This window comes from Pinus tabuliformis, chromosome 6, assembly GCF_031772625.1.
Source record: "Pinus tabuliformis cultivar Carrire ecotype Pingquan chromosome 6, CPIR1, whole genome shotgun sequence".
In the NCBI taxonomy this organism is placed as follows: domain Eukaryota; kingdom Viridiplantae; phylum Streptophyta; class Pinopsida; order Pinales; family Pinaceae; genus Pinus; species Pinus tabuliformis.
In genome coordinates, this window is record NC_142292.1 from 606,266,363 (window position 1) to 606,287,730 (window position 21,368).

The following is a 21,368-nucleotide window of genomic DNA, read 5'->3' on the forward strand; positions in this document are numbered from 1 at the left end:
GACACTGCAAGGAAGAGAAAGCTCATTTCAGTCAGGTTGATTTTAGCGTTGCAAGTGAAGAAATCCAATCAGAAGGGGTGTGCCCTATTTAGGATCCAAGTAACTAGTGTGACATGGGGAATTAAACCAAAACTTGAGAATCACCCTATTTTAAAACAATATAGCATTGTATTTCCAAAAGAAATATCAATATTTCCACCCAAGAGAAACATAAACTTCTCCATTGAAGTGATTCTCGGTTTAGTACCAAATTAAACCCATATCGCATGAGAATGCTAGAGGTTGTGGAATTAAAACTACAACTGAAAGAGATGTTGGATAAAGAGTCCATCAAACCTAGTGTGTCATTGTGGAGTGCCCCAACACCATTTGTAAAGAATAAATATGGTACACTATGATTGTGTATTAATTAATGACAATTGAACAAAGCAACAATGAAGAAAAAATACCCACTTCCAAGAATTTACAATTTATTTGACCAGTTAAGAGGAGCCACAATATTTTCTAAAATGGATTTAAGATTTGGCTATCAAGAAGTAAGAATTAAGGATAAGGATATCCATAAGATAACGTTTTGAACTAGATAGATGCACTACAAGTTCATGGTGGTATTATTTAGACTTGCAAATTCCTTAGCTGCATTTATGTGCTTGATGCATAATGTCCTCAACCAGTATTTGGAAAAAAATTAGCTAGTGTTTATGGATGATATCATGATTTACGAAAAAACTAGAGAAGAGCATGAAAAACACTTGAAAGTAGTGGTGTAACTACTGAGAGAACACAAATTGTACGCCAAACTTACAAAATATGAATTCTATAAGTCACAAGTTTAATACTTGGGGCACATAATATCAAAGGAAGGTGTTGTTGTCGATCTCGAAAAGATTAAGGCCATTATGGAGTGGCCTAATCCCCAAAATTTTATAGAAGTTAGATATTTCATTGGATTGACCAGTTATTAGTGATGTTTCATTCAATATTTCTCAAATATTGGGTATTCAATCACAACTTACAAAATAAAAGAATAAAATTATAATGGAAAATGGAGTTCATAGGTAGCTTTTAACAACTCAAGCATTTTCTCACGTGTGCACCTATCTTGAGAATCGTTGATCCAGAAAAGGATTTCTTATTTTATGTAGATGCTTGTAAGAAAGGACTAGGTGGTGTCCTGATGCAAGAAGGGAATTTGATCTGTTATGAATCAAGAAGATTAAATGAACATGATAAGAACTATGTTAGTCATGACTTGAAGCCTGTAGCAATACTACATGTGCTGAAAATGTGGAGGAACTACCTTCTTGGGAGGAAGTTTGTGCTAATATCAGACCATGGAGGGATAAGATACTTGTTTGAGTAGCCCAAGTTCAATGCTAGACAATTCGAATGGTTGGCATTGATCAGTGAGATCTACTTCAAAATAAATCACATTAAAGACAAGAAGAATAAGGTAACAGATGCACTTAGTAGAAGTCTACAAGTGGGTCACTTGGGAGCCATGTGCACCTGCCAATTTGATATCAAAGAAAATATCAAATAAGCCTTGATACATGGCAATCACTTTCAACATGTGAAAAATTTCTTACAAAAGGAGAAATAAGGGCCATTGAGTAAGCATTATACTCTCACAGACGAGGGAATGTTGAAATTCAAGGACATGTGTTATATACCTTGTATGGGCGACATGAAGAAGCTCATCTTGGATGAATTTCATAAATTACCTTATTTAGATCATCTTGGTTATCAGAAGACGATAACATCCATGAAGAAAGTATATTATTGGCCAGACATGAAGAAAGAAGTTGTTGAATACATTACTAGGTTCCTGGAATGTCAACAGTTTGAAGTTGAATGTACACACCCAACAAGATTTTTGCAAGCAATTCTAGTCCCTGAGTGGAGGTGAGAAGTCATACCCATGGACTTCATCATGGGATTTCCAAAGACACCCAAGTATCATGATTCCATTATGGTGGTAGTGGAAAATTTGAGTAAGACAACTCACTTCATTTGTATCAAGTCCAGCCACAAGGCCACTGACATAACTCATGTTTTTATGAAGGAGATATTCAGATTGCATGGCATACCCAAGAAGGTCATCTTGGATTGAGATGCCAAATTCACATCAAAATTCTGGAAAAAAAAAATTACTGGCTTTGGGACTCAAATAACATTTACCACAACTTATCACCCTTAGACTGATGGAAAAACTGAAAGGGTGGTCAAAATTTTAGAGGATATGTTGATAATGTATGCTATGCATAAAACAAAGAGGCGTGAAAACTTCCTTCCATTAGTTGAATTTTCGTATAATTTTTTTTATCAATAGTCATTGAAGATGAGCACTTTTGAGCCTCTATATGGTAGAAAGTGTAATACCCCCATTAGTTGGAATGACATAATAAACAAAGTGGTTATTAGACCTAGTATGTTAAAGGAAATGGAGCATGAAGTAATTAGTATAAGGCATAAACTAAAAGAATCTCAGAACAAAAAAAGTTATGCAGAATAGAAAAGAATGCAAAGAGAAATCCAAGTGGGAGATCGTGTATAGATCTACATCAAACCAAGGAAGAGCTCACTAAAAGTGGGGTCTTATGCTAAGTTATCACCCATATTCCGTGAACCATTTCAAATTTTGGAGAGTGGTACCAATGCCTTATAGACTAGCCTTACCACCCACTGTAAAGGCACATGATGTATTTCAATATGCTTGCTTTAAAGTTATGCACGTGACACTAATCATGTGATTGATTGGTTTGTGATATAGGTGGAATCCGAGGAAGAGTTCCAACTAGGACCACTATGCATCTTGGACTAGAGGAAAACCATGCCTTGAAATCAAGTAATATTTGAGGTCAAGGTGTAATGGAAGTACTTTAGACCAGATGAAGCAACCTGGGAATATGTAGATCAAATGAGGGAATTGCACCCGTTTTTCTTAATGTGTAGGTGGACGTAAAGACTCATGACTATAAATCTTAGCTTTTGTTGTTGTTCTCTATTTGTAGAACACTGAGGGTGGTGTTCCTTTAAGGGGGTGGGGTTTGTAACATCCCTTGTTTTGGCCCCTACTTTTGTAATTTCAAATGTAACCACAACACCAATGTAGGAAAACAATGACTAGATGAACCTCTATTTCTAATTATTATTTAAAATTAATTAAAATAATTAAGGAAGGGATATCCTTATCTATCCTTTCTTTGATGAAAGTTTTCTTTCTTACCTGTTTGGAAAAGACATGATTCATACTGAGCTGAATTAAATGTTGAAGTTGCTTCCAAAACCAGAAAATTATTGGGCTTTTTAGAATTTTAATATGAAGATACTAGGGATGAATTGGAGTTGGCAGAGTTTCTAACAATTCATTTATGAGAATAGAGATTAGATTGGGAAATGCCATTCCCATTTTTCCCCTATCATAGCCCAAAGCGATAACCCTTTAGGGAAACACACCGAAGAGCTAAGGTGATGATCTCTTAGTTGTACCAGGGGAAGTAGGAGGAATTATACTTATGCATGCAATAGAAGTGAATTTAGGTTTCGGTGATTGGAATGGATGTCAATTGCTCAACATTTCACTATTTAATCCTATGGTGGAATTGGAACTTCCTTCTCCTCATAATTTTGTGTGCTCTATGACCTTGAGCTTGTAACCTCTGACTTTGGGTGTGAACTACTTTGATTTTTCCTAAGACCACTAAAATACATCTGTGAGCCTATGTTTTCGATTTGTATTTCTGTGATTGAATTCAACAACTAAGTGCTTACCGTGGGATGATGAACCACTTAGTGCTTTTTAGTTGGCTAAACAACCACTAAGTGCTTGGATAATGGTTAATTAAATGATTGGGAGCTTATTGTTGGTTGACGAACCACTTGTTGCTTTATTGTTGGTTGATGAACCACTCATTGATTGTCAATTATCTATAAAAACACCTACATAGTGGATTCAATCCCTAGAAACTGAAAAACACACCCCCTTGGAATTTGGGTGAAGCCCTATGCATTGAAACTCAAATATTAAGCTTGTGACTCGGTTGCTTACAACTAGAGTAGTAGTTGATAAACCACTTGGACAGTACACTCCATCTCCTGAGTGTTTGACCAAACCATTGGTGTGAAATTTCCCCTGTGCAAGAATTTCCTCACACTCTGGATCCAACTCGTGGGTGGTCAACTGTAAGAGAGATTGCAGTGTAGCTAGCCTACAATTGAGTGGAGAGTTCCTTTAGTTTCCAAGTAATCTCACATACTCAGATACATATTATTAATGATTTGTGCATATTTGATTTATAGATGATGACAATTCTTGTTATGTTATTAGTTGATATATGGTTCTCTGTATTCATGGAAGAATTCCTGAATCGTTGTATGTTCATGGTTCACAACTACCTTATATGTCTATGGTTATATGGAATTTTCTGTATTGTTAATTCTATTAACAAACTTAACATTTGCTATGTGTTATGATTTCAATGAATATTTGGTTAATGTTGAGGATACTTAGTTCATGAATGAAGTGTTCAATCTATTATTTCTACACAATTATGCTATAATTTGTTGTGATTGAGAATTATAATCATCTTAATACCTTGAGGTTCAATGTTTAATACATGGTTTGTAACTCTCTTCTGTAATTGTGCACAACTATAAGTCTCCTTGAGGATAGTTGAACACATCCTACCTCAATAAATAATTCAACTAACCTCCACAGGTGACAAAGCTAGATAGTCGGGCATAAATCATCTTAGATAGTATTGAAATTGGGGAATCATCTTGTGGAGCCATGTCTTTCTTCTACTTTGGATCTGGTGTAATTTCTCCTTGTAGGTACTCCTCATCTCCTTTTGGACACGACTCAGTACCTCTTAAGGTTTTTCTCAGATCCTAGCCTCTATCTTCATGAAATTTGGAGTTTTGGGAAAATGCCCCTTTTCTTAAGAAACCTATGAAAAATCCCGAGATTTCCCTTAACTTATCTTTTGTTCAAGTTTCTGTAAAAATTTGGAGATACAATATTTGGGGCTGGAAAGGTGTATTTTCCTTGTTAATGGTCGAGATCACATCTAGACCAAATCATTTTATTATTGCAGATAAAATTCAGAGACTCAATTTGAGTGGAAGCATAGATGTGGTGGATGATCCGGGGATCCAGATATAGAAAATGTGGGGTGCAGGGTTGGATAGTCAGATGGATCAAATGGTTGATGTGAAAACCCCTGGTTATTACCTTTGTCATTAGGAGGGGACTGTGATATCCCCTAGCTAATATTTATCTCATTGTAAATAATTGTAATTATTTAAAAATGGTTTTTTTTTTTTTTTTTTTTTTTTTTTGAGTAAGGCTAAATCTATTAAAAAGAAGAAAAATATTTACATAGGGACCGTAGTCATTACAGAGCTCTGAAAAGAGCCAAAATTCCCAAGAAAGCAGATGTGAAACCAGTAGCAGAACCCATGCAAGGGATCAGGATTAAGCTTATCTGGAGAACCACATGAACCCAAAACAGCAAAAACATAGGCATAATCTACACCAGAACTATAGTCGACATGCCTAAAATGAACCATTACAAAAACCAAAAGACAAACCCACGTCAGCGAGAACAAACTAGTCAGCAGGCGTTTCCTCCACGATCTGGCACCAACCGAACTCTGGCACATCATCAACAGGAGCAGCTACCTGATTGGAGGGTCCAGGATCCGCTGGCACCATCTCAGCATCCTGCGTGCTGCATCCTGGGGCTTCCTGTGCCTGCAATGGCGCCACTCCAATGCCAAAGTGAATCGCAGAGGAGGGACCAACAATCACCCCCGAGCCCTCCGGATGGGAATCAGAACCTTCCAGCTGAGTAGTTTCATAGAAGAACACAGAAATATGGGCAGTTATCTGAGGCCGATGCAGGGAGCTATTGAATGTGAAAATGGCTGAGCCTGTCGAGGATGGAGGCCCGTGATAATGGCTGGAAGTCTGCCATCTCCCTCGCCCACTTCGGGTTCCCAGATAACGACCAGTGAAGAGTTCACTGGTGGGGGCGGGCGAGTCCGAGGAAGAACCAGTTGGAGCGCGCCAGGTTTGCCCTCTGCGGCACCCCATTCTCTGACGCAAACGAGCCATTGTAGAGGGGGTAATGGAAAAGTTGCAGCGCACTTGGAGCTCGGAACAACTGATACGCGGGGACCCGAGAGAATGCTTTAGAATACCAGATGGATTTCCTAGGCCAATCTCCCTCCCTCCCAAATTGAAGACCAGATGGAAGACGGAATTGAGGAACAGAGGGACGCAGGTAGTAAGAGGAATACTCAGACTCATTCCATGAGAGCCGGCGCCCAGGACAGGGAAAAAAAAATAACAAACCTACCCAAGAATCATCAAACTTAGACCGAGAGCCCTCCCATGGAAAGAAATGTGCCAGAGGAGCTGTCCTTGAAGGGCCAACCAGAGCTTTCTTATCGAAGGCTCAGAGACTTCCAAGAGAACCGGAATTCGAACAGAGGTAATGGGATGATCCCAAACAAGAAATTCGCAAGGAATGAGCGTGAGCACAGGGCATTGCCCCTCCTTAAACTTGCCCAACCTGTGACAAACAACCACCTTCATAACTCCTTCATTGATTAACGCCGGCATCTCGTGCAAGTAGTAGCATGCGGAGGGAGGATCTATTGCAGTGGGCAGAGAGAATGAGCCCAAATCACCTGATGGGGAGATGGTATACACTTGCTCGCGTGCATGCCAGGCGTAGCTCCCATCGCCTGAATTTAACACCTTGTACTGGGTGGGCAGGTGTCGAGCCGCCTCGCCCCACCCCAGTCCTATCAAGTTTAGGACCATTTCAATCACCCGCATCCAAAGAATTATTTAAAAATGGTTGAGAGAGGGACACAAATTCCATTGTTTGAGGAAAGAGATTTCTTGAGAGAATTGTCTTTAAATATCAGCCATGGTTTTGCTAAGAATATTAAATGAGCTAAATATGCATTAAATTTAACAAAAATAAATTATGAGGACAGGTCCAGGTGTCCTTTAACTCGAAACAAAAGAAAGAAGAAGAAAAAAATTTAAAGGAAGTTAGTCCATTTGAAAAGGAAGGAGGGCCTTCATACACATATAGATAGATACACGCATTCTCATTTATGCACACACATGCGCAGAGGCATATGCAGAGAAGGAAGTGTCTAGAGTTTTTGTGGAAGAGCGCATAGTTTAAAGAAGAGTAAGGTGATCTATGTCATGGGATTAACTTGGAGCACCAGCTAAGGAATCCTCTTAGAGAGGCTTGCTAGATAAAATATTATATAGAGAGAAGGATTTTCCAAAGGCTGAAGAACCCACCGAAAGCTTCATATTAAAGAACCTACTGTATTGAGAAGAATCACTCAAGTGAATGTGAGGTTGGCAAACCACCAGGAGTTTCCTTAAGGGATCAAGCTTTGGTTCTTGTCTCATTGATTAACCACCTGGAGAGTTTATTTCTTCCTCCCATCAAAAGTTCATCCAATGAATAACATTCCTTATTGTGGACTCTCTTCTCTTGAAAGTGAGTTGAACTCTTTATACTATGATATCTTGGCATGGATGTTTATAATGGATGGAAAATTCTGAGAGGACTGAGGAAGAGATTTATGCAGTTGGTCGATGAAGGCATAGTGGCCTTGAGACATAATGTGTCAGCTATTATTTTGGTAAAATTTTGTAGCTAGTGGATGAAGCTGATAGAATGGCCTTAAGACATCATGTGTCAGTTGCTATTCTGGGAGAGATTTATGTAGCTGGTGGATGAAGACAGAGTGGGCTTGATACATCATGTTTCAGTGGTTATTTAGGTTGAAATTCCCTTTGAAAGCACTCCACCTTAAGCTTTGGAATCTAGCTCGAGGGTGACAACTATAAGTGATAGTGGTTGTAGCTTGTCTATGGTTGGGTGGAGAGTTGAAGTCTAGATCTCAGTTTCTTGTTTGTTTAGTTGTATAAGATAAGTATTTTCTCATACTTCTCATATTTGAATATTATGTACAAGTTATCATAAATTGGTTACATGTTTATGCTGATGTTAAGGAATTTTATTCTTGTAGGTTAATGGACATAGATTTTTTTGTATGTATTGTTAAGGAATGGTTGAGTTCTATAAATATTGTGTAAGCATAAGTTACTATGTTTCATTCATTAATTTGAAAAGCTCGAGATATTGACTGCTCTGTGTAAGTGAGTTGATTTGTCAAAATAACGACCTCCTTACATTGTGGGTGGGAGTTGTTTAAGTTCCCTATAAATTTCCTCATAATGTACATTCGCAGAGTGTAAGTATATGTACCTTTTATATTCCAAGTTTCATCGTCAAACCTTTTGCACATTATTTAGTGGGTTTGGTTGTCTATCACGACACAAGCTTAATGGATTTCATGGCCTCCATGCACTTGAATTGTGGTGGAATCATGAGGTTTAGGTCTTCCTTCAGGTAGAAAAGTCGGAATGCTTCGAAATTGTGTAAACCAAGAAAGGAATTCAAAAAACAAATAAGGTAAAATCTTGCAAAATAGGCTTGAAGTCTCTTTGTGGGACCCGCCAAGTTAAGGGTCAGAAGGTCGGTAGAAAGACCATACATTGATTGAATTTGTAGCCGACCCAAAGAAAATAGGCACAAAACTTCGTTGTCACCCACCAGGTCAAGTTGGTAGTCCAGGTCGAGGTCAGATAGATGACGCCAAGGTGAAACAGTCCAGGATGGGGGTTGGGGGGTTGGGGGTCAAACCCCATTGTCAATTTTAATAAGTTGCAGAGTGGAATAATCCGACCTATGAGTCACTCAAAATGTGTGCTTGTCCATGTGGGTATGTCCACAATGGTGGGGAAGGCACATCAGGCACCACGTGGGGCTCTATATAATTCCCACGTGGGAGTTAGTGAGGACGTGGCAAGGTGGTGAATGGCCTATCGTCTAATGGCCATATCTTTTGATCCATATGTCAAGTTAAGGTGAAATTTGTGTTGGTGGAAAGTTATTGACAAGACAAATGCAATAATTTTATTTTCCTTAAACTTCGAGGAAGTTGAAAAGGGTTGAAAAGTTAAGACCTCATTTCCATAACCATACCATGGAGATTGGGTCAACAAGTAACAAGCTCCTTCTAACTTGTGTTGAGGGTGGGGATTAGGTGGGGGTGTGTTACAACCAAATTATGATGGAAATGTTGTTGGATCTGTGGATTAGGGATCCAAGGGTGGACAAGGGTTGCGCACCCCTATGAAGGCTTGGACGTGCATCAGACCTGATCACCCTCAAACAACAATGGATTCGAGGATCTCAAGAAGGATAAGTGTTGATATGTCATGGAAACAATGGATTTCCCATGAATAGTATTTAACGTAAAAATGTTGCATAACATGACTATGAAGGCTCAGATGGGTGTCAGGCCTGATCACCCTCAAACAACAATGGATTCGAGGATCTAGAGAAGGATAAGTGTTGATATGTCATGGAAACACTAGATTTCCCATGAATAGGATATAACATAAAATTGTTGCATAACACGATGCAGACAAGAGTGGGACACGACTATGGAACCCTGAGCGTGGAACATTTCCACTGTCCACCACTCACTGATCATGGCTTAATATTTGTGCATTGTAACATGGATCAGGGGCGTCAGAGAGGGCTAGGATAATCTGACCATGGTTCTGTCACAAAACCCTAATGATCACCCATCACTTGCCACTGTGAAGTTTGGTGTGTTGTGAAATAATATGTGCTTGTTGGTGGACTAGGGTTGGTTCGAACATAGTTCCAATATGGAAACCCTGCCCACCAGGGGACTGTTTGCCGCCCTTTCTCCTTCATCTAACGTTAGACCCCGCACGAGACCAAGTGGCATGACATGGACCTGAATGGAAGGACCCACCAAGATGAACTGTCATGGTTATATGGAGGCCACGAGGGTGCCATGTGAGCTAGAAAAGAGCCATGTGGATGGCACATGGCAACTCAATGTTGATGTGGCTCCATATAATAGGCTAAACCTTAAAAGGGCATAAATTTCAATCCAGGAGTCAAATTGAGATAAAATTTATATTGTCAAAAAGCTCTTGACAAGTTGATCACTATGGATGCATTTTTTTTTAGTTTACGATATTGGAAAAAAATTATTTTGAAACCCCATTTTCATAACAAACTTTAGAGGTCAGGTTAAAGTAAATAATTACGCCTCCTGCAACTCGAGATAGTATAAGGGAGTGGGAGGGAGTGTTACAATAAACTCTTCCAAAACTCATTCTAGTCTATAAACATTGTCCTAGCACTTGGTAAAACATGTCCATTCACCCTCTCAGTATCTCCCTGTTTTAACCAAGTAAAGCCCATATTTTTTTTTAGCTCTAACAGGGGATTTCATGGGTCCACTTTCAAAACTCAAAATGAGTACTGGCTGTACCCATCTTTGACCATTTTCAATTTCCCACTTCATCCCCATGCTTCCATAACTTTGGGTAATTTTTTCATCTGCTACCCAAATTCCTTCATTAACTTCTTTTTAGGGAATGAAGGAGGGAAAAAATTTCAATTCAAATTTTGGCACTATTAAAGAAAGGGTTTTTGTCTATGGCTATATTTTTAATAGGAAAAGTGATTTCCCAACCCTCTCATTGATTCTTGTTCATGGTATCATGGCTCACACTAGTGCTTCAACCTTCAGTCAGTTGGTCAATGATTTTTCATTATTTAATGAAAAAATTACATAATTAAAGATTTATCCATAGCAACTTGAAAATTCACTAAAGAATATGTGCCGCAATTACAATGACACTATATATAATTTAAAATTACAAAATTGGAGATAATGGAGCATTAGATAATTCCACCCAATATACCCAGGATAAAAAAAAGAAAACAACCATAGAATCATAATAAGACCCAAATTCCCATGACTCGATGAGACCACAAGGCGGAATAAGAAATACATTAAATAAAACCAAATTAATATCACCTTTCTTGGATAAAGTTGTCTCATTAGGCTTAATTATACTCCCCTCTCCAAGACCGAATGCACTTACAGGGAGTAATGAGGATGGGAAGTGTTATGCCCCTTCATGTGAGATGATGATATATGCCACTTATGTATTGATTTGAATAGTGTTCCATTTTAATATTTGTAAAATTTTATTTGATGAAAAATAGTTTATAAACCAAAACCTTCTCATTTTAGCATAACAAATCTTGGTTCATTGAGCTACCATGTTTTCCTTGCAGTCTATGTTGGAGTCACGATTGTTGTTACACCAAAATCCATAGGTGTTAGTAAACAAACACATCGCTAGTGTTAAGCACATGCCATGAAACACACGAGAGCGTTGGATCAACATCGCCATTAACAAGGAGCACAACAATCTCCCCACTTAACGTGAGCCATGCGTGTTTCGAACTCGAGACCTTTGGCTCCGATACCACTTGCTGGAGTCACGATTGCCGTTACACCAAAACCCGTAGGTGTTAGTAAATAGACACATCGCTAGTGTTAAGCACATGCCACGAAACACATGGGAGCATTGGATCAACACCGCCATTAACAGGGAGCACAACAGTCTACCTAACCATTAAGAGACCGAAGGACTTGAAAAATCTCAATAGAATCAAAACACTTTGTAATTTTTTTATATTTTTAATATTAATCTACATAGACATGAAATTTGCGAAAATTCAAGGCTCACATTTGGCAAATGATAATGGAAAATTCTCCCACAATTATGAATTTCTAAATCTACATTATTATATTTTTAATGCTTAATGTAAAGTTAAAACTTCTCCTTGGTTGTTAAAACTCCCTAGCCCCAACTCAAAGTATATGTCAATTCACATTTTCCTTTGGAATAGTAAAAAACCCCTAGTGGTTTCCACCAGTAGGGAAACAATAATTACAAAACTGTTTGCAAAAACTATTTAACAAATACTTACTATAACATTTTAATATTTATCTTTATGCTTATACATCATCATTTTATTTTTCGGCACAAATAACTAGTGGTATACTAAATAAGTACCTTACACAAATAACTAGTGGCACACTAAATAAGTACCTTACAACTAAATTCAGTTTTCATGGAAATTTTAATTGTTTATGGAATAGATGTAATTAACAGTTTTATTTATGAATTTTTTATTTGATTATTTTAAAATATATATGTAGTTGAAGATAAATCATATTGGCTAGTTCAAAATAAGAGTTTTACTTATGAATTTTTTATTCGGTTATTTAAAAATATATATGTAGTTGAAGATAAATCATATTGACTGGTTCAAAATACACGAGAATATTTTTTTATGTGATTTTTATCTAAAAATATTTTTATAATTAATATTATTATCTTGTTTTAATAAAAAATAAAATTCTAAATCTAAATTGAATTTTAAAAATGCACCATTAATAAAACTTTAACTTTTTATATTAGTGAGGGTCGTAGTACTTTTATTTGCAAATCTCTTTGTTTAACATTTTAAAAAATCAAAATATAGAGTTAAAAGATAATATTATTATTCATTAATATTTTATTTTAATAAAGATTAAAAATTTATATCGCAATTAAAATTTAACAGAAAAAACTAAAAAACTAGATTCTATATTACTCATATAATTTATAATGATAAGGAAAAAAAACTCAAAATTATATACAATCTTTTAAAAATAATACCACCTCAATTTTCAAAGCATTAAAAATATTTTTATCATTTAAAAATAAAAAATAGATACCCTTTATGTAATCCTTTTATTCAACTAAGATAATTATGATATCAAAATAAGTCTTTCAGATTATTGTTCCCAATAAATGAAAGCTGCAATCATTTGCTACTCCATATGAGTAAAAAAGTGAATTAATATAATTGCCGAGTAAAAAAGTGAATTAATATAATTGCCAAGTAACGAGTACTCAAATGAAGGTTGTGAACAAACATTTATCTTATATAAAATATTTTTTCCATTTATAATGAGTTGAAAAAGTTAAAAATCCTCGAAGTATAATTTTTATATAGATATTATATTTAATTAAAAAAAAAAAAAAACAAGTATAAATAAAGATGACAAAAAAATTATAAAAAATATTAAATATTTAAACTAATCTTCACATAGAAATGAAAAATATCCACAAAGAAATTAAAATAATTGTTGAAAAACTGTACACTACCTATATTTACAATAACTGCTTAAGCTTCTGGATGTGGCAGGAGCGAGAAGGGCAATTCTTAGTTGTGAGAGAAAAATTGAGATTTAATATGTTTGGGTTTTGGCTTTGTAATTAACAATTAAGTTGAGTTTTAAGTTTTTTTTAAGAAAAAAATAGAATTAATAATGGCAAAAAAATACTAAATATATAAAAAAAATGTATAAATATATTTTTTTTCTTTTTTAAAATAAAAATAAATAAAAAATATTTTAATATCAATTATGTATATATTATATATGATTTTAAAAAAATTATATATATATATATATATATATATATATATATATATTAATTATACATAAATTTATTTTATGTTGGTTTGAAAGAAAATTAGAAATATGGAATAATAGAGAATAATTAAATAGAATAGAAAGTAATATTTTGTCTAACGAAATTTTATGTGTTTGGTAAAGCTCCACACTCTTAGCTGCTCCAAAGTGTCCAATATTGATTCACAATCTCTCAAGCCTCTACTAGGAGGGAATGCAATTTAGTGACCATTGATTTGGTATGATAACATATACAAATTTGCGAATGCCTTGAAGTTGTCGGGTCACCCTTTCGCCAAATTTATAATAATCATGATATGCTTATAATTTTATAAAGTATTAGAATTTTAAAATTATAATTATTTTTAAATATTTTTATATTTTATTTTTAATATTGATATTTTTTCATATTATTTATATTTGTGAAAAGGTAAAGTTTTGTTAAAGGATAATAGTTTTAGTGGTAGTTCTTGAGTTTAATTTTTTTTCTATTTAATTTATATTCTTTTGAGACATATTATAAGTTTATAAGTTTGAAGAAGCAGCAAATTTTGAATATTTTGATATTAAATTAAATAGTAATAAATTTTAAATTTAACACATAAAAAAATCATAATTTTCTAATAAATAAGTGTTTAAAAATAATAATAATAAATTTCAAAAAAAATATTAAAATATTAAATAAATTAAAACCATAATTAAAAATAGTAAAGAATTTAAAAAAAAAATATTAAAAAAAAGTAGAAATCAAATATATCACTCGAAAGATCTTTATATTTTTCACTGTAGGATTAAAAAGTTCATAAAATTTAGCTAAAATGGTGGAGGGTTGGTGGAGAGTTTTTCAAGAAAGATGCTTTCGAGAAAAACCTTTAATCAAATAAAACTAAAAACTATGTCACTTGAAAGTTCATTTCTTTCATTGAATTAAAAAAATAATATTTTTATAATGAAGTGTTATTTTTATTATCTAAATTTTATTACTATAAATATATTCCCAAAGAATTAAAAAAATTCTAATCATGAATTTATCAAAAAATACTTTATATATAAATCATTTTTATAAATTAAAATTAATTAATAAAAACAAAAATAATTAACCTAACAAAAAAATAATAACTATTAAACACCATACAAAATAATAAATATTAATCACTATACAACTGATTTATTATCTATTTTTCCAACTAATTTATTGAATGAAAATAATATAATATTTAAAATAATTAAAAAATATATATTTAGCAAATCAATTTGAAGAGTTCAAAGAGAATTGTCCCATAATCTCCTAATTAGAAATCCTTAGCAAACATTTAACAAAAGACTAATTAAACTAACCCTCTAAACTAAATCATAAAATACTTATTAACTTAATTTCCTATACTTAATACTACTTTATATTAACAAATAAATAATCGAGTTGTCTTTAGTGCGATTTTTTTGGAAGCTTTTCTGGTGGGTTTTTCCAGTCTAATTTCTCTAAAATCTAGCAGGAATTTATTGAAAACACAAGTTTGATGGGTAAATCCTGTACAATTCAAGTGCCCAAGGGGTTTTTCAGAGTGTTGAATCCATATATACAGTCCAAAAACCAATTTAAATAACACAAATTAAGATTTCACCTCATATCTTTCCCCACGTTCCCACCCCTGAAAACCCAAAATATCACACTGAAAACAACTCTATAAACAATTAACCTATTAACTTTAAAACACATCATAATATGATATTTTTTTGTCGGATATTATACCTATGAAATGAAATAGATGTGTCAGATCATACATTTAATAAAGGGTATATTTGTGGCAAATGTTGTACTACTGCCATATAATTTGGCAGTACAAGTAATTGCCTATATTTTATGCAGTAGTACAAGTCTGTCAGATATGTTATAAAACACATATAAAACTATTTCCGTTGGCCAGTGAACAGCCATATTGTTTTGGCTTTTTGAAAAAGAAAACACATGCTGATAGAGTTTGGTTGCAAAAAGCGAGGAGAAACACAGGTAGAAAGCTGTAGCTGCTGTATATCATCACAAAGTGGATGGAAAATATGGTCCTCCTGGTTGAGAAGGGCGGCCCTCGTTGGTGCACTGCTCTTCAGTTATAACACACAAATTTATGCGCTGCGAGTGGAGCTTATGCTGGGCCACTTGCCTTTCATGGATAGGGAAGATACTGGCTCTGTGGTTGGCTCTTTGATCTTGCAAAATGATCCCCACTGTTCATGACCTGGAGCTGTTGAGGTAACCTGTGATTGTCTGATTTGCTCCAGCTGAGCAACAACTTCATTCATGTGTGGTCTGTCATCTCTCTCCGACACCAGACATCTGAAGGCCAATTCTGCAGCTGCACTTACCATAACCTTCATCTTCTTATTCACTTCAATCTCCAGCTGCTCATCCACTAAATCATGCAAAGCCCCTTCTTGGATCTTTGTTATGGCCATGTTAGCAAGGTTTATTTCCCCTCTATTCCGATTAATGTCCACTGCAATTTTCCCAGAGATGATCTCCATCAAAACAACCCCGAAGCTGTAGACATCAGATTTCTCTGTCAGTTGATAACATTGATGGTATTCTGGATCAACATACCCGGGTGTGCCTTGTGGAGCAGTGGTGACATGTGAGGCATTGTCAGGCACAAGCCTGCAAAGCCCAAAATCTGCTACCTTCACATTGAAATCCTCATCCAAAAGAATATTAGAGGATTTCACATCTCTGTGGAATACAGGTGGATCAAGGCTGTGAAGAAAAGCCAAAGCCTGGGCACTTTGTATAGCAATGTCCAAACGAGTGTCCCATGGTAATCCCTTGGGGTCTCTGCGATGGCCATGAAGATGATCTGCCAAGGTTCCATTGGGGACAAACTCGTATACGAGCAGAAGCTCTGGACTGTCTTCATAGGCACAGCCATGAAGACGAACCACACGCGGGTGATTCAGGGTCGCAAATGTCACTACCTCGTTGATGAACTGTTCGACTCTCCTAGCATTGTCCTGATAAAGTCTCTTTATGGCCACACTTCGTCCGTCCCCAAGTTTTCCCAAATAAACTGACCCAAACCCTCCATCCCCAACTTCGTTCTCCTCATCGAAGTAATTTGTAGCTTGACAAAGTTCTTCATAAGAGAATATAGGCAAATTGCTTATCTTAAGCCCACTGAGTCCAGATGCTTCCTTGTACTTTCTCTTGTGTTTGCTTAAACCACTAGTAAAACCCCTGCTAAAGCCACTTGTAAAACCCCTGCTGAAAAGTTTTCTCTTCACATAAAACTTCGAGAATATTACTACTGCTAATGTTGTCAGCACAATCCCTCCAATGAAGCAACCTGCCATCGAATGAAGTGATGGATAGCTATCCGGAAAGAAAATATTAATAAGGAAAAAATGCAAATTCACCTTGACTGAATTCGAAGAAATCATATTTACCTAATACAATTGCAATTTTGCTTGGACCTCCTCCGCCTGTGTCAAGGATGCACAGTTTTTGGTAAGAAAAATGCATACTTACAAATCAGTAAACATATACCTAACATAGGAGTACTATCTAAAGCATTATGTTTGCATCGAGAGAGACAAGTATACATAACATATTGCTATCTAAGCATTTTGTTCATCAAACAGAGGTGAGGTCTATTGTACGACAATGATAATAATCAATGCAAAACATATATTTAAAGAACCGCTCAATATGTGTTTATTGATATTAAAACAACGAAATATATAACATTTGGAAATAAGCAGTTTATGTATAAAATTGTTTTTTTATCATTTTTGGTATGGAAATTTATATAGCAGCAATTTATATAGCAGCAATTCATATTGCTGATGTTTTTTCCTGTATTTTACTGTGTACAGAGTGGACGCTCCACCTATATTAGCAATTCATATGGCGGATGTTTATCTTGTTTATGAAATCTAAAAAAAATAAATCTCAATATGTTTATCTTGCTTTATGAAAATCTAGAAAGAAAAAAAAAAGATCATTAATATGTTTATTTTGTTTTAATAAATGGCTCTAGTTTAATTAGACTGTTTTTTTACCTTGAAAATCATGAAAATTTCGGCAATATTTTGATAAATTCCAGAAGGGATTTTTGTAAATTTAAGTTAAAGTTGTTAAATTTCAAGATTTTGGATGCCCCAGAGGTTTTTGATGGTGCTGAATCCATTGCCGCCTTCAAAAACATGATTTAAACACTGTTTCCCCTAGATTTATTAAAAAAAATTGCCCAAATTTTGACAAAAATAACAGCCCGAGCAATTCCTCCGCCTCCATAGACTTATCCTTATAAATCAGATAGAATTTCAAAATTGAAATTATAAATTTTAATTATTTAATATTATAAAGTTTTTTAATGAGAATAATATAAAAAATATCAGAAGTATCATAATTGAGCTAATACTGCATATATGTTCGCTAAATCTCTGATAGACTAAAACTCCTAATATTTATGTTTTCTAAATCTTTGCTAGGTTAAACTCCTAATATTTATGGTTATAAATCTCTCTATATATAAAACTCAGATCCCTTATAGCATGAATTTATACAAATTAATTGGAATGAAAACCCTGAGTTTTGTAATCAAATTTGTTGAAGCTTTATGGAATACTTACCATGGCATTTTTCATGATGCGATGTGCCATCTGGACAATAACAAAGAAATTGATTCGATTTGTGAAAACCGCAACTCCCGTTACTCATCAAACAAGCGTCACAGTTTTGATCTCTGTACGAGTCGACATGCCATTTTATCTCAAAACCCTGTCCTAGGAATGTGTCATTGATAATGGAAGGATTGGACTGCAGAACCTCCTTCTTAATTGGTAGCTGAAGATGCGTTTTACAAAGAAGTGTCTGATTGAAGTCCATATCTGGGCTGAAACTGTAGTACCAAATGTTGCCACATAAACTCAACTTCAGTATCTTACCCGTATGATTCTTCTGCAACAAATTTCTTGGATTGCAGTCCCTCCAAAGTGTCAGATTGGTATACCCATCGGCCATTTGGAAATATTTATGGCCATACCACCATGACTGAGTGTAATTATGTAAAACTTTGCATTTATGGGCGCTCCAGAGATTGTCATGAGCGATCGCGATGCTAAGATTCCTGCTATTCTTATCCAAAACACAGGGCTCTAATATGTGGTATTCATTTCCACTGATATTAAGCAAAGGGTTACCACTTGGATCACAGCCCAGCTGAAAATCAGGGTCACCACAGCCGCTGTATCTTTTTCCAAATGGGTAGCTCAAACAAAAGCTTCCGCATTTATTCAGAGAACTACAAGTCTTCCATTTAGTGGGGATACATGATATTGAGGAGCAGCAGGAGAGAAGGAGCAGAGCCAAAACATTAAGGCGAAGGGGAGACATTGCATTGAACGGGGAAGAGCAAAACGTGTTCTGCGCTGCTCGATTCAATTTCTTATAAATATATCGCTGAGACTAGACTGGCGACAAGGGGTTGTCCAAATGAATTGGGAATGGAAACGTGTGGACGTGGGATAAGCAATTCATTTCCTTCTGCCTCCTCTCCTTATTTTTCGGCTACGTCTTTCCCAGATGATTGGCGTGTGAAAATCGATTAGGATTTTTTTTTATTATAATAAAATTTAGTGTGGAAAGGAACTACAATTATCTGATTGAATAATGATTTGAACCATAAAATTATTTGTGATAATCTTGTCTGAAGAAATATCTTAGAAACTCGACGATATGATTGTTCTCGAATGATCACATCATGAGGCATAGACAAAGGGAATAGGTCATGTACCTTTTGGAAAACTTTAGGGGATAGATAGACTTTGTAATTATATTTTGGGTTGGGGTGGCTGATTAGGTTGAGATAGGGTTTAGTCAGTTGATGATTGGATGGAAGAAAGTAATGAGATGTTTATTGGGATTGTGTTAGTTAAATTTAGATGGTTTTTTGGGACATTTAATGGTTTAAAAGCTTTTTTTTTATTTATTATAAGATTTGAATTGTTGAAGTGATTGACAGTAAACTCAATACAAACTAATTAATATACACCTAATTATTTTTCTCAAGAGAAAAATTAATGATATAATTACTTTAAACTTCCTAAGAGATTTGTCACCACAAAAACTTTGCTTTATTTTAATTATAATCGCGCCATAATGCATAGACTTCAAAGTCAATAGGTCGGGTAAGAGATTTGTCACCACAAAAACGTTGCTTTATTTTAATTATAATCGCGCCATAATGCATAGACTTCAAAGTCAATAGGTCGGGTCATGAACAAACACATTAATGCGTAGATAGATTTAATAAAGTTTACTGCTCACACCGACTGAAAGCGTATTCTGGAGGTATGGTCCTCGAATAGGCTTAGTCTTTTCACATTTTTATATTGCCTAGTTGTTTTTGGCTTTTTAATTTGGTTAGAGTTTAATTAATATAGATTTATTTCAAGTAGGGATTTAATATGAATTAAAAAATTAAATTTTTTAGGGTGCAAATTTATTTTAGAGTACAAAAAACAAAATGTAATTTTTCATTGTTTAAATTGTATTTTTGAATGCTATAGAGATTACATTAAAATATTTTTTTTAAACATTTTTTCTCCATATAAATATATATACAATTTTGAATACCATGGACAAATACCATTTTAGAACTCGAAAGCCATCCATTATAAAACTTCATATATATATATATATATAGAAAATAATTGTTAAAATAAAATAATTTTAACATTATAAATAATAAATATCCAATATGAATGATGAATAAAATATTTTAATATGAATTAATATTTATGTATATTTAAAAATATATTAATAACCAAAAAACCATTTTATTGGGGATTTATCTATGTTGGTTATAGTCTACATTTTCTTTCTATTCAGAGTATTTTATTTTTATTTTAAGAGGGACATGTGTCAATGCTAAATTGAGAATGGACGTACTTACACATTACCTTCACAGTGGGCTGTAGAATAAGCTTCTTGGCTCAATGAGCCCACAATTTTGTCAAAAAAAATAATGAAAATTTCCGTAAGATTTTGAAAACAAATTAGCAAAAGTACGGAAATCCATATTACAGGGGATAAATATTTTGGGTGTCAAAAAGTTTTTTTTATGGTATTGAATCCATTTCCAATATATATAAAAAACTGATATAACACTCAAAAATTGAAATTTTTGAAATTTGTCACTTGATTCCTACTCGAATTTAGCAACTAAGCGAAATTATAACCTAGATAGACAAGGCAAGAATTGTTTTTTTCTGAGAAGCAGGGAGTGTCCAAGACCACGTGAAAAGATTTTTTCTGCATCAATTGATGAACAGAAAAGTCTGCCAGCAGCTTTCCAAATTCCGACGACTCTTGACCGTAAACCTCGGCGAAAGCACTTCTATTCAGCACATCTTCTTGATGTAAAAGGGACTATCGTGCGGGTGGTTATCGACGAAGATTGATTGGTGCTGAAATTGCACGAGAATCCACAGGCAGAGAACCTGGAGGAAGAGATAAAAAATTCTTCACCGTTCACAGAGATACGGCAGCTACTCTGATATTCTTGAAAATGGGAGTTATGCGACGGCTAGACCCAGTTGTAAGTCCCATCCCCGCCATGAATGACTGTAAGCCCTTTCTAACGCTCTGCAATGCAACTTGGTCACGGGGTCGTCCAATCCGGTAATCTCAATGTAACAGACAAATACATTCAGAGAATGTGGCAACAACCAATCAATGCTTTCCGCTAAATTTGGGGCCACTCTGTTTGTTTTCCGCGCTCATGATAACATCTACTACGTACAGGCCCCACCGTATCATGCCACAAAGAGATGATTTTTTTTTTTAAATAAAAATAAGAGTTTTTGGGTTTAAAGTTCAGTCTATACATAAAAATATA

At 34.8% G+C, this 21,368-nt stretch overlaps 1 protein-coding gene across 1 annotated transcript; it reads right to left on the reverse strand.

Moving 5' to 3' along the window:
* Positions 1-15,234: 15,234 nt before the first annotated feature.
* On the reverse strand, positions 15,235-18,968 carry LOC149260029 (LEAF RUST 10 DISEASE-RESISTANCE LOCUS RECEPTOR-LIKE PROTEIN KINASE-like 1.2). Its single transcript, XM_089378508.1, has 3 exons — positions 18,100-18,968; positions 16,912-16,947; positions 15,235-16,811 (listed from the first exon to the last, which is right to left on the reverse strand). The coding sequence occupies exons 1-3, from the start codon at positions 18,860-18,862 to the stop codon at positions 15,601-15,603; spliced, it is 2,010 nt and encodes a 669-aa protein (XP_089234634.1). The 5' UTR covers positions 18,863-18,968; the 3' UTR covers positions 15,235-15,600.
* Positions 18,969-21,368: the final 2,400 nt, after the last annotated feature.

Excerpts from the sequence above, each read along its gene's own strand:
- LOC149260029 (XM_089378508.1), bottom strand. The coding sequence starts at position 18,862 with ATGTCTCCCCTTCGCCTTAATGTTTTGGCTCTGCTCCTTCTCTCCTGC. Across the intron at positions 16,948-18,099 it reads GCATCATGAAAAATGCCATG|GCGGAGGAGGTCCAAGCAAA; the intron begins GTAAGTATTCCA and ends TCCTTGACACAG. Across the intron at positions 16,812-16,911 it reads CAAAATTGCAATTGTATTAG|GTTGCTTCATTGGAGGGATT; the intron begins GTAAATATGATT and ends ATTCGATGGCAG.